Below are 13,008 nucleotides of genomic sequence, written 5' to 3' on the forward strand. Positions count from 1 at the left end.
TCCTTCACAACTCTTTTTTACCCCTTCCTTCTTCCATCCCTTCCTCCCTCCCTTCTTCCATCCTTCTTTCCTTTCTTCTCCCATTTTAGAGCAATGCCTCTCCGCAGTCAGTTGTTTCAAATGTGTATTGAGCATTTGTGCATGCTACTCCTACTCTGGGTACCGGGGATTCATAAGTGAATATGTCCTGGAGCCTGCCCACAGGAGGCTTCCCATCTGCCAATGGAGAGGACGGAAGGGTAACAGCTAAAGCACCTGCCCTGAGGGTGTAATTGACGGAAAAGACAAAGTGCAGAGGGACCTCAGAGGGGTGAGCAACTACCATATATGCCCAAATATTAGGCCACCCAAGTAAAGGTTAAGGGTAATCCCTAGTCTCCCAATGAGAAGATGCACAGTAAAGTTGAATAATATAAACTTTAAGATGTGGAGATGAAATAGTCAAACGGCTATTGTAATATTTATTTCTTTACAGAGAGAGATATATTTTAAATCACTATTATATATTTAAATTTTTAATATTTCATTTATTTAATAAAATATTAATTTGGAAAGACTGCTTTTGTCCAATCTAAAATTTCAAGAAACTACTTGGTTCAAATTCTTTACACGTGGCTTTGACACTAGTGTCACCATCAGCTGGTGGGAGGATGGGGGGAAAGAATTTTTGGTTTTCCAGAGCACATCTTAATCACAGGGACCAAGATGCTAAAACACAGCCCTTTTGGATCCAAGTGTCAGGTGACCACTGGACACTGTGTTCCCTCTGCAGGTACCATCTGCATTGCATTAGGACAGTTGGGGTTTCATTTGCAGGTGTGCATTTGTGATCTGCACAACCCTGCCACTTATTTGGGTGCTCTGAAAGTGACCTTTAAAAGGCCTGTTTAAGACAACCTCCCTTGCCGTCACCCTTTATGACCCTCCCTTTGTGACACTTGCAGTTACAAAATCCCATTTGCACTGCACTGCTTTATATGAGTAAAATTTCCTAGACTCCTTTTATAATAATACTGACCTCTATATGCATCCCAAACTCACATGGATTGAGGGTATATGGAACTAATGTACCTTTCCCAAACAGGACTTTGTGTTTAAAAAATAAGTGACTGAGAGAGTACCCGTAATATGAGAAATTAGTGACTCAAACACAAGCCAACCTTATGTTCAGACGTATATGATAAATCAGGGTGTGGTGGGGAATAGAGAAGGCTTCCCAGAGGTGGAGGCTTTGAGCTGACCTTGAAGGACAAGAACCCTTTTGGGATGGGTCAGGCACTCGAGGCACTCGAGGCATCAGAGAAACTGAGCTGGGGTTGGGGGGGGGTGGCGCGGGCGGGGGTTTGTTCTCCCAGATACCCACCTTTCAATCACATATCTCCAGGCCAGCTTTGCCCCTTACTGGGAAATTTGGAGCACCTGTTTTCCACTCTCTGAGCCTCAGTCTGCCTATCTGTGAAGTGGGGGTAATAACACATTTCATAAGGTCATAAAGGATACAAGAGCATGGAAAGTAAAGCTGGAAAAAAAAACTGGTTTGGAATTGGGTCTTCTTGGGCAAGTCATTTCACTTCTTAAGCCTCAGTGTTCTGATCTGAAAAATGGAGCCCAATGAAGGCAGGGGTTAGCAGGCTTCATGCCCCACTGAGTGTGGTCTGGGTTCCTGCACAGGAAAGGTACTGAGATCTGTGGGGTGAATGAATGAATAAGGAATGCCTGTTACTCCCTCTGCCAGAGACACTGTCCCCAGCTCTTCCCATGCCGATTCTTTGCTGTGCATCAGATGGAGCTGACACGCCCCCAGATTCTCCCTGAGCCCCGCAGAGTCACCCCATCAGTCTTATCTTGTTTTATTTTCTTCCTGGCTTTGATCATTATATTATGTGATCTTAATTGCTTGCTATTTCTGTCTTCACCACTAGACTAGCATGGCTTGTCTGTATCTACAGTGCCCGGCACAGCCTGTGGCACATAGGATGTGCTCAATAAATATTTTAATGAATGAGCGAGTGAGTGAATTAATGAATATAGGTTCCCTTCCTCCCAACCTTTGGACACTGCCTAGGTTTCTCCTACTTGTAGGCACGAGATCCCGCCCCAACCCATCACCCTGGTTGAACTGTTTTCAAGCCCTTTACACTGTTCGAGGTGACCTTGTGCTTGTGTTTCCGTCCTGGACCTCCTCATCCCCCACCCCTACCCCCGCAGCTTCAACACCCCGCATAGAAGCTCCGCAGGGTGAGGTCTTGGCCCCCTGTGGCCCAGCGCCTGGCACACAGTAGGCCTTCTTAAAATGTTGCAATTAATGACAGAAAGGCCAGCAGGCTAACGAACCTGGCACCCTGAAGGCACCCAGCTGCCCAGCGCGCCTTCCTGCCCCGGGCGCGGGAGCCGCGAGGGCGGGAGGCTCGGCCGTTCCCCTCCCGCCTCCCGGTGCAAACTTTCAAAAGATGCTGCGGCCGCGGCCCCGCCCCTCTCCGCGTGGTTGGAGGCGGCGGGAGGCGGGGGCGGAGCCGGCAGGCCCCGGCCGGTGGCTCCGCCTCCTCCTCCCGCCGCTGCTTCCCTCACCGCACCCTCCCCAGCTGCAGCCCGCCGGCTCGCCAGTGCAGCCGCGATGCCCCGGAGCCCGAGCCCGACCCCGGCCCGGGTCCCCGGCCCACCGCGTATTTAGCCTCGTGCGTCCCGAGCGCGCCACCGCAACGCCGCGCCCCGACGCAGCTATGGGCAACACTGTGCACAGGACCCTGCCAGGTACGCCGGGGAGCCCCACCCGGGAGGCGGGCGCTGGGGTTCTTCTCTCCTTGGGGGACGCTCTGGGTGACTTCCGGAGAGCCACCCCACCTACCCTTGGAGCCCTCGGCGGGCGCGGCGGGCTGGAACCTCCGGTGCTTCCCGACTCCCGGCTCAGCGCGCGCGGAGCGGCTGAGCTTTGCGCTCTGGGAGGGCGGGTACCGCGTCCTGGTTACCTTGGGGACCCCGGTGCTCTTTCTCCCGGCTTTGGCCAGATGCGCGAAGGGGCTGTTGGGGCGATGCTGCGCGACCCCTTGCCTTTGTTCCCGCCCAAGGACGCTGATGAAGGAGCCCGGGGCGCTCCGGGGGGGTGAATGGAACCAGGCTCCTCAGGGCTTCCGACGGCCAAAAGCCGCCCGTTGTGCCGAGACTGCAGCGGCTGAGAGTGGGGGGGGGGGGTGCTCGCAGGGGTACCTCAGTTACCAGCCGTTCAGCGCCCCCGCGGTACATGCTGCCTTGGTTTGGCCACGTTCCCACGCGCACCCTGGCTGCGCCCCCCTCTGGTGTCGGCTCAGTTGGGAGCTCTCTAGCCCCTTGCAGTCGCCGCTGTCGAGCGCATCGCCCCCTAGTTAACACCGCCCCAGAATTTCCGGAGCCAGAGTAAGGGGATCCAGAGCTGGGAGGAGGTGGGGGTGTGAAGACAGAGGAGGCCTTGCTAGAAAATACCTGGTAATTGTGGGAATAGATCAGCGCTGCTCAAAGGCTTGGAGGCTCAGTGTCTGGCACTTTGCATACCCCAGCGCGGTATGCAAAGAAGCTTCACGGTAAAGGTGTGTATTCCAATTTTATAATGAAGAAATTGAGTTTCAGTGGAGGCGAAATGACACACCCAAGGCCATGTTGCTAGTGGGGAGGGGGTCTGGATTGGGACCCATGTCTGCCTGCCCACCCTCCTCCCTGCCAAGTCTTTAGAATAGATCTTTATTTTGCCTTAAGGCTGGGCATTTGTAGCATCCTTTAGGCAGAAGGTGAGAGACACATATGTGAGGTTTTAGGAGGAGAGGGAGGTATCACCTCCTCTATGCTCTAACAGTCCCATATAGCTCTCTCCTTCATAATTATAATCAAAATATAATTATTTCTTCCCCTGGAAGGGATTGAAATGGATGGTGCTGAGCCCCACATTCCCAAGGCCCGCTTATAGGAGAGGAGCCCCTCCTTCTACTTTATAAGCCCCTGGGCAGCTTTCAGGCCACTGCACAAATCCTCTGAGAGGCGGAGTCACCAGCAGAGTGTCACCAGTTAATCAGTGGCAGAGGTGGGATTTGAATCCAGGTCCTCTTACCTGAGAGTGGCCACGCCTCCTATGGCCAGGGCTATTGACGGGATGGGGATGGGGAGAACCCGCCACCCAGTCTGGAGGTGTCCAGCGATATTGGCAAATAGAGCAGCAGATGTCCTCCCAGCCACAAAGACAGGAGCCCCTTTGTGGGATTTCTTAATTAAGAAATGTTTATGCTGTTCTAGTAGAAAAGCCACTCTGCCACCTGTGGGTCAGCCTTGGGCTAGATGAAGGGACAGAAGCACGCCAGGCGGGCTAAATATAGCTGGATATTTATGTAGTCTCCATCCCACTCGGCCCTCTCTCTGTGGACAGGGCCACCCCGGGCTGGGAGCCTGGGGTTAAGGTCGGTTACTCACGGCAGTAGCTAATCGTGGAAAATTCAAACTCCACTGGTGCTGAAGCTTGCGTTGAGTTTGAGGAAGGAGATGGAACTGGCATTCCTGTGCCACATCAGGCTGTAGGTGTCAAAACCACAAAGAACCATTTATTGTTTTCTGACCTGCCTGTAATTAGTTTCTCACACACATTGTGCCGTTTTTTGCACCTCTGTGCTCAGTACGTGATGCTCCCCACACCTGGAATATCCTTTCACTGTCTAGTCCATCTTTCAAAACCCAGCTCAGTTGTCACCTCCTCCAGGAAGCTTTCCCTGACCACCCACACCTTTGCTCTGCCACCTAAATACCTTCTTGTCTCTGCTTGTTCATCAGACCACTTTGCATTGTCATCACCCGTCTCTACGACTCGCCTTGGGGCTGCCTGAGGACAGAGCCCACGTCTTGATCGTCTTGTATCCCTGATTACCCAGCCCAGAGCCTGGTGCCTGGCAGGAGCTCAAAAACTGGTGGTGGAGCTCACATGTTGCCTGCATCTTAGGCTGAAAGAACACTTGGCTCAGTGTTGCCCTGTAGAAATCCTTGTGCTTTCGTTCTCAGGAAAAGGACACATGCGTGGGGTTCCTTCTACGGGACTTGAAATAGAGAGCTGGCATTTGCCGAGCACCTGGATTCCATGCCAGGCTTCCTGCATATGTGGCTTCATTTACATGCCAAGCATGCTTCTCCTTAAGGCTTCCGCACTTGCCGATCCCTCTGCCTGGAACATCCTTACCCCAGATCTCCACATGGTTTCCCCCTGCTTCCTTCAGGTCTCTGCTCCACGCGTCTCCTGCCATGGCCCCTGCCCCCAGCGTCTCCCACTCCCTCTCCCCTGCTTTGTGTTTTTTCTTAGCGTGGCTCACCATGTGCCACGCTGTACATGTAGTTAGCTCTTTATCGTCTGTCTCCCCAGGGAGGATTTTGCCTGTTTTATTCACTGTGGTATATTCAGCATCTGGAGCAGTGGCTGGGACATAGTAGATGTTCAGTAAATATTTGCTGAATGAATGAATTTAGTTCTTGCAACAGCCCTGCAAGGTAGGGATTATCATCTCCATTTTACAGATAAGGAAACCAAGTCTCAGAGAGGTAAAATGACTCATCCCATTTCACATGGGTCATCCAGTTGGCAGAACCAGGATTGAATCCAGGTTTATTTAGCTCCAAAGTCCTGCAGTCTTCCCCTGACATCCATGGTTCAGATACCATTTATTGGGTGCCCCAGAGTACACCTGGCATGCTATTGTATACAATAAGGAAATGCCCCCAAAAAGGAATGTCTTTTATGATCGATTGAGGGGAAGCCCCTTGGTGGCCCTCGCAAAGGGCATCAGCAATTCAGATCAATGCCCTGTAAACAAGTGTGCAGGGGTCAGCACGGGAATTCGCATTTGGTATGCTCTTACTGTGTGCGTTACCCATTCCCTTTCTACTTGCAGTTCAGACCTGCAAAATAAGGTGCCATTCTCCTCCATTTTACAGATGAGGAGACTGAGGCACAGAGAGGTTGAGACACCTGCCCCAACTCACACAGTAAGGCAGTGGTAAAGCTGGGCTTAGCAGACCCAGGTCTGTCTTGTTCGTAATACTACATGGTCCTTTTTTCTGCGCTCCTTTAGCCTTAATCTGGGTTTTGCAAAGCAAAAAAAGAAAAGTGTAAACATGCGTGGGGTGGGGGGGAGAGGAGGGCACAATTCCAGCAGGGAGGGGGATGGGGAGGAGGAACTCTTCCCCCTTCTCCCACCAGCACGTTTCAATCCCTTCCCTCCACACGCCTCTGGGGCTCACCCGTAGTTCTGGTTGGAGAAGAGGCTGAATTCAAACTGTCGGTTGGGTTTAATCATTAAGTCTGTCCATGCTTGACCAAGTCAACGGCCCTTTCTAGTGTTAGTTCAGTGAGTGGTATCCTGGAGCTCTGGAGTGAGGGAAGCGTGTTGACCCTGCTCTGTGCCAAGCCCTGAGTCAAGGGCTTTACCCACATTACCTATTCCAGATCCTCATAACAACGCTTTAGAGGGGCTATATTTATCCCCATCTTACAGGGAGGCAGATGGAGGCTTGGAGAGGTAAAGGACAAAGGCTCACCGGTATAAGGGGGAGGACCGATCTTCCTAACCTAGATGGTCAGTCTGCAAATGCTACGTCCAGACCAGAAGCACCTGCTCCTACTGGGCCACTCAGATGCCTTCCCTATAGAGCCTCTTTCTGTATTTGACCTGAATACGGAACCGTGTGGCTACTGGGCCTACATGGGTCAGATCTGCTGCCCTCTGGCAGTGGGCGGTAATGCTCCAAGGGCCCGGCAGCCACTCTTTTCCCTGGATCTGGACTGTCTCAGCTCTAGGGAGGACAGCAGCCTTTGTCACTCTCACAGCCATCACGGCGGCTGCATGGATGACCCAACCAGTGACATTCCCCTCTCTCTGCACCGCTCTTCCTCCTTTACCCAGTCACAACGTAAAGTTAGGTTGGGCTTGCCCGCCTTATCTGGCCCCAGCTGCCTCTCTCCCACCGGGTCATGAAGAATCACTTTTATAGCCTCCCCGTTGAGCAAGAGGCCTGAGCCTGAGCCTCTCAAAGTGATAGTGGTTCGTCCAATAGCCCTGAAACCTACCAGGCTGTCAACACATGGTCAGGGGCCCTGACTCGTCAAGGTTCCTTGGTGATGGCCTACGAGGATGCTGGGGGCTGGGGTGGGCGTTGGGGGAAAGGGTGGAGCAGTCTTATCCATCAGTGGAAGTGAGGAAGAGGAATGGGTCTGTCCAATGTATAGGAAACATGGAGAAGTTGCCTGTGGAGAATCTGGAGCCAGAAGGAACTAGGGCCTCCCTCTGTTTTTACCCTCTTCCTGATCCCACCTCTTCTCCCTTCCCTCTCTCTCTCCCCAGGCAGGAAAGGGGGGTAGGGAAGGCTTCCTGGAGGAGGCGACATCTGAAGGAAAGTCCAACTGAATGTCTGCCTCCCCCATTCGAATGTCATCTTTTTCTGCCTGCCTTTAGTGTCTTCTGTAGCTCAGTTGCACCAAAGCCATCCTGATCTCCGCTTAAGTGCCGTGCGCCCAGGCTGGGTGACCCTGGGGTGTGCTCTGCTCTGCATTTTCCTGACTGTGCACCTTCGTTCACTTATCTGACATCTGTTGGGCACATGTCGTGTGCCAGCCCTGGGGTTCAGCCCTGAATGGGATGGACAGCCACAGGCGGGCCCCGTGGAGCTGGCCACTGGTGGGAGAGGGATAGAATGCTCTAGTAGAGCAGGTCACGTGACTGGTTATATCCCTGCAGAGCATAAGGTGCTGCTACCCTGTGCCTCAAAGAAGGAGGGGCCGATGCCCCACACCCCGAACAAGGCCTGGCCTTGTTGTCTGTCTACTGTGGGTCGTGCACGACCACCTTTTAAAAAAAATCTGAATGACATAGAATAAGATAAAAAATAAAATATCGAGTGCATTCACGTAGGAAGAGTATTTTTGCCTCAGAAACTTTGGCTTCAGTTGTGCATGTGTGTGTGCACCTGTGCGTGTTGCGTGTCACAATGTCAAATGCATTTCTCTCCGTGGGTCACAGTGGTTAAGGGCTATGGTGAGCCCACTCACTGGTCTACAGCAGCAGGAGGTCTGGTGTCCGGGTCTAGACATGCGTCTTGGAGTCAGGCTACCTGGGTTCAAATCTCAGCGCGGCCATTTCCCAGGGGAGTGATGTTGGGCAAGGACTCCCCTCTCTGTGCCTCGGTTTCCTCCCTGCAAATGGGGAGGATGCGTAGCTCCCTCGCAGTTGGTGGGAGTGAACATTAAACGGAACAGAGCGGGCGGAGGCTTTAGCACAATGCCCAGGGCAGTCGCTGTCATGGTTATTGTTGCCACCATGGACAGGAGAGGCCTCAGGCCTGCCCCTGGGGTTGCTAGACGGGGCTGGCTGACAAGTGCCCTTCACTTCCTGCCTTGAAAGCTCTGCCCCAGGTGACCACAAGCCCCGAGCTGAGGGGCTGGATTGGGAGGCATCCCTTTCATAGCACTGACAGCAGTTCCCAAGGGTTCCTTGAGCCCTGTCCAAGACATCTCATTTCTGAGGAGAAGAATCTGCCTGGTAGGTTGCATTTTGCAGTTTGCATTGGCTCACCAAACTTCCAGGTCTAGTGGGAGAGACTAACAAGGACAGGGCAGTTTGGTAAGTGGGGGAGGGGAAGCCCAGGGGGCTGTGAGAGCCTAGAGGAGGATGCAGGGAAGGCTTCCTGGAGGAGGTGCTGTCCAGCTAAGACCAGAAAGCAGAGAAGTTAGCCACAAGGGAATGGGAAAGGCTGTTCAAGGCAGAGGGTTAGATGTGCAAAGGCCTGAGGGGAGGGAGAACGGGGCATGTGAAGGGGGAGCTGCAGAGTTCGGGGGTCCCAGTGCAAGTGGGGGTGGCAATATGAGGTCAGAGCGGTGGGTAGAGGTCAGGTCAGAGGAAGAGGGGTTTCTTGCAGGCCAGCCTGCAGTCAGAAGACTTAGCTTTCTCAGATGCCACACTCCCCGCCAGGATGATGTGCTGTGTTTGCTGGTCTGGGCCGCAAAGGCTGCTCAGAACAGGCTGTTTAATCTTCCCCATGGGCAAGAAGAGTCAGCTCTATCCTCTTTTGGACCAAAGAGCTTTCTGTACTTGGTGGTGCTCTGTGAGGGCTTAAAATAGAAGCCCAGAAGCCAGGTGTGTGGTGAGAGCTTAAAGCAGAGAGGGAAGAGGAAGGGGCCCAGCGTGCGGTAGGTTGTGAGCGCCCACCTGGGGGGTGTAGCCAAGTGGTCAGAGCTGCAGCATGCCCGCCCCATGCCAGGCCCTTTTTCTGTTTCATCCCCTTTAAACCATCAGGACGAGGCTTCCAGAAGTAGTCTCCCACTTCACAGATGAGGAAACTGAGCTCAGAAGGGTCATGAGACCTGCCTTGGGTCGGGCAGCTAGGAAGTGGCAGAACAGAATTTGATCCCAAGCCTGCCTGACCCCAAAGCCCCTTCCCCCATCAATATGGGGCGCTGCCCCCTGGGGCTTCTTGGGGCTGCTGCCCCTTGGCCTCATCCTGAGCTCCTGAGTCCCCCCTCCCCACAAGCTGTCCTTCCTGCAGGCACACCTTCTTACCTTCTTTGTCCTGGGAAGGTGAATCGCCTCTGTCCCCAGCAGCCAGAATGAAGCTGCCCATAGAAAAGGTCCATCCACCAACCCCGCTCACCTCACCCCAGGCCTGGAGACTCTAACTAAAAAGGTGGAGGTGGCCTCTGGGAATCCTGCCCTGGAGGAGAAGGGGTGAACGGGAGCTCTGCACCCCTTCCTCCTGCCTGACTAGGGCTCAGGCTCCTGATGTGTCTGCCTGGTAAAAGCTGGCCCGTGCTTGGCCATCCCCACCCCCCATTGGCAGGTGTCACCATGCACCCACATCCTTTCCCCCGAGCCCGGCTGCTACCCAGAGCTCCAGGCAGCCCCTACCAGTCGGTGAGCAAGGGCCTGGGGCCAGGGTGAGCGCCCTTTGTCGCCCTGCAGCCAGGCTTTCCTGCAGGCCAGGAGCATCCTGTCTCCCTGGTGTGCTGTCATTATTAACAGAGTTGGTAATGGCACAGGCTGGGGGCCTCCATCCCTGGGTCTGAGTCTTGGCTCTGCCCCTTATTATCCAGACGAACGACTTGACCTCTCTAAGCTTTGATTCCCTTTTCTGCAGAAAGGAGATAATGATGTTACGTCTCAGGCCTGCAAAGCTTCTGACAGATAGTGAGTGTTCACAGGGGGCACCTGTTATGATTATGTATTCACTAGACAAACAAGCCCCTGCTTCCTGCTGGGCCTGGTACTCCCAAGGGAGACAGACACAAAAGAATAATAATAACCACTAGCTTGTATCACTCAGCCAGGCTGTGCCAGACACTGTTCTCAGCAGGTACCTGCATTTAGCCCTCAGGACAAGCCCTGTGAGAGAGCTACTATTTTTAGTCCCATATAACTATTGAGAGAACAGAGAGGGAAAGTAGCTTGCCTAAGGGCACACAGCTTGGGTAGTCCAACATGATTCCCACTAGAAGGAAGCAATGTTGAGGTGGGATGGATGACTGCCAGGTTGAGACAGGGGGTCAGGTGGGGGGCATTTCACATTTACCCTGGAAGCCTTCATAGTATTGAGCAGAAACTTGTGAGCATTTAGATTTGTCTGGCAGATTTCTTTTCAGTTGCTCACCTACTTCTGAGGTTGTTTATCTCACATCCCACCTTTAGGCATGGCAGGGTGGGGCCACTCTCCCGGTGGCTTATAGGGACCCCAGCTGATATTCCCAAAGTCTGATGTGTAGCTCTCCAACCCCCTTTCAAGGCAGGCCAGGGGACGACTGATGTCCTGGGAGTTTTCTCGAGAGCAAAGCAAGGACCATGTCAGCCCCAGAGGGGCAAAGGATCCCCAGCAACATAGCCTGGGGACCCCTGGAACCTGAGAGCTGCCTGCAGATCCATGAGGCAGGGGAGCAGACTTGATAGGGAAGGGTACTGTGGATCAAACACAGACATGACCAGACGTGTGTGGACATCACATGAGATTTCAGCTCAGTCAAAGGAAGAACTTTCTAACTGTGGAAGCTATCTGGAAGTGGAATGAGGGCAGTGGGGGAGAAAGTACCCTTTGCCAGAGTGGCATTGGTGTTTAGCCCAATTGGGACTTGACATGGACATTGTAGAGGCAACTAGAGCATCAGATGGATCCGGGATGAATTGTCCATTAAGGTGTCTTTTGACCCCGGGGTCTTATAGGAAGTGCTAGCCAGTGCTCATCTGCTGAACGCATGGAGGGCCCTTCTTAATCTCTGACTTTTCTAATCCCCCTGCCAGTTCTGCATGTTGGGAGGCTTTAGCCCCATTTTATAGATCAGGAAACTGAGGCACAGAAAGATGAAGCCACCTGCCCCCTTCTGGGTCTGTTTCCTCCCCTGTGACCTCCCAGCCTCAGCACTTTTCCACACTTAACAGCAGGTACTTCTGAGCAGCAGCCATTCTTGGATATCAGTGCCAGCTCGCTCTCATCCCTTCCCCTTCATTCTCCTTATTACCAGGACTCAGGGCAGCTCAGAGCTGGCCTCTTGTCTCACCTCTGGGCAGAGGGGAGAGAGTTCTTTAATGAGTAAACCATCTGGGGATATGGGTGGGGTGGTGGTGTCTGGGGCAGTACTGGCAGTTGGCACAAGGTCCACAGCTATTAAACAAGTGTGTTCTGTTTACATCCTCAACATTACACATTGTTTACATCATAATTATATCCCTCAGGCGCGTGTTTTCTTTCCTTTTCCCCAAGGAGATGCCCACCCATCGCATAAATTCCGAGAATGCTCAGAATCACCATGTCCCACCTCCCATTTGGCAGATCAGGACGCTGAGGACAAGAGCCTTGCAAAGGGTCACACAGAGATTACAGATGGGGTCTTTGGCTGGAATCCCAAGAGAGATGGTGGAAAGAGCACTGGTTTTGGAGGTAGTCTCATGTTCAAACCTCAGTTCTTCTATATGTAAGCCAAGTGACCCTGGGCAAGTCACTTCCCCTCTCTGAACCTTCATGTCCCATCTTTAGGATGGGGAGAATGATGGTGACCCCCTCATGGGATTGTGATGAGGAATAAATAGGAGACTCCATGAGAAGTCTGAGCCAACATAAGATGGGGACTCTGTAAATGGGCATGTCTCACCCTCTTTGCCCGAGGTGACTTTGGATTCCTTGAAGGCAAGGAATCTGTGCTCCTGAAATTGATGAAAAGGAGAGGAGCAATAGGACCAAATAGTCTCCCCTCCATCCCCCTGCTATAATCTGCCACCGCTTTCCTTTTTAAGATGCTGCTTGTTGTTCATCCCAAGTTCTGCCAACCTGTGGCCTTTGAGTTGCTCAAAACAGGCTGATTGATGACATCCACCACCACACCTGCCCCTCTCTGAGACCAAGCCAGGGCCTCACTCCACCTCTGTCCCAGAAGGTGGCTTACGCCTCTTGTACATAGCCTACTTTTTCCTTGTAGGTCAGGGGGTAAGCGAGAGACCTTGGGAGGAATGAGGCATAAAACAGGAAGGATGCAACCTTCAGGGTCAGACAGGACCAGATTCAAAAACAGGCACTAGCCTCACAGGCTGGGTGGTCTCTGGCCAGGACGTCCACCTCTCTGGGCCCCAGTTTCTTCACTTGGAAGCCACCTGGCAGGGTGTGGCCATGAGTGAATGGGCCATGTGGTGAGCCCCTGGCACACACTGGGAGTGCCACAGAGGTGGGCTCCCACCCCTCGGGGCCAGCAAACACCACCCAGCCATGGGGTTTGTGAAGAGCATTTCCTCAGCTCCAGAGGCGAGAACAGTTGGTGTTCTAGGAGAGTTTCCAGCGGCTTTTGAGCCTGAAAAGCAGGGCCAGTGGACCTATTGTTTCAAAGGTGGGACAGGGACCCTGCAGGTGCCCATCTAGGGCTGAGGATAGTGAACAGCCAGGCTTCTGGGCACCACCCAGGCTGGGGGAGTGGCTGCCATCAGGGCAAAGAGAAGGAGAGAGCTGGCCCATCAGCTGGCTTAGCAGGCAGCTGCCAGAAGCTGC

The 13,008-nt window shown here is 53.2% G+C and overlaps 1 protein-coding gene across 2 annotated transcripts in view; it reads left to right on the top strand.

Moving 5' to 3' along the window:
• The first annotated feature begins 2,542 nt into the window (after positions 1-2,542).
• Positions 2,543-13,008, top strand: part of NEURL1B (neuralized E3 ubiquitin protein ligase 1B) — a 40,543-nt gene continuing 30,077 nt past the window's right edge. For both annotated transcript variants that reach the window (XM_057540654.1, XM_057540655.1), the window contains exon 1: positions 2,543-2,751. In XM_057540654.1, coding sequence (XP_057396637.1) covers positions 2,721-2,751 — 31 coding nt within the window. In that variant the 5' untranslated portion in view covers positions 2,543-2,720. The remainder of the gene's footprint in view (positions 2,752-13,008) is intronic.

Source organism: Balaenoptera acutorostrata, chromosome 2 (assembly GCF_949987535.1).
Source record: "Balaenoptera acutorostrata chromosome 2, mBalAcu1.1, whole genome shotgun sequence".
NCBI lineage: Eukaryota > Metazoa > Chordata > Mammalia > Artiodactyla > Balaenopteridae > Balaenoptera > Balaenoptera acutorostrata.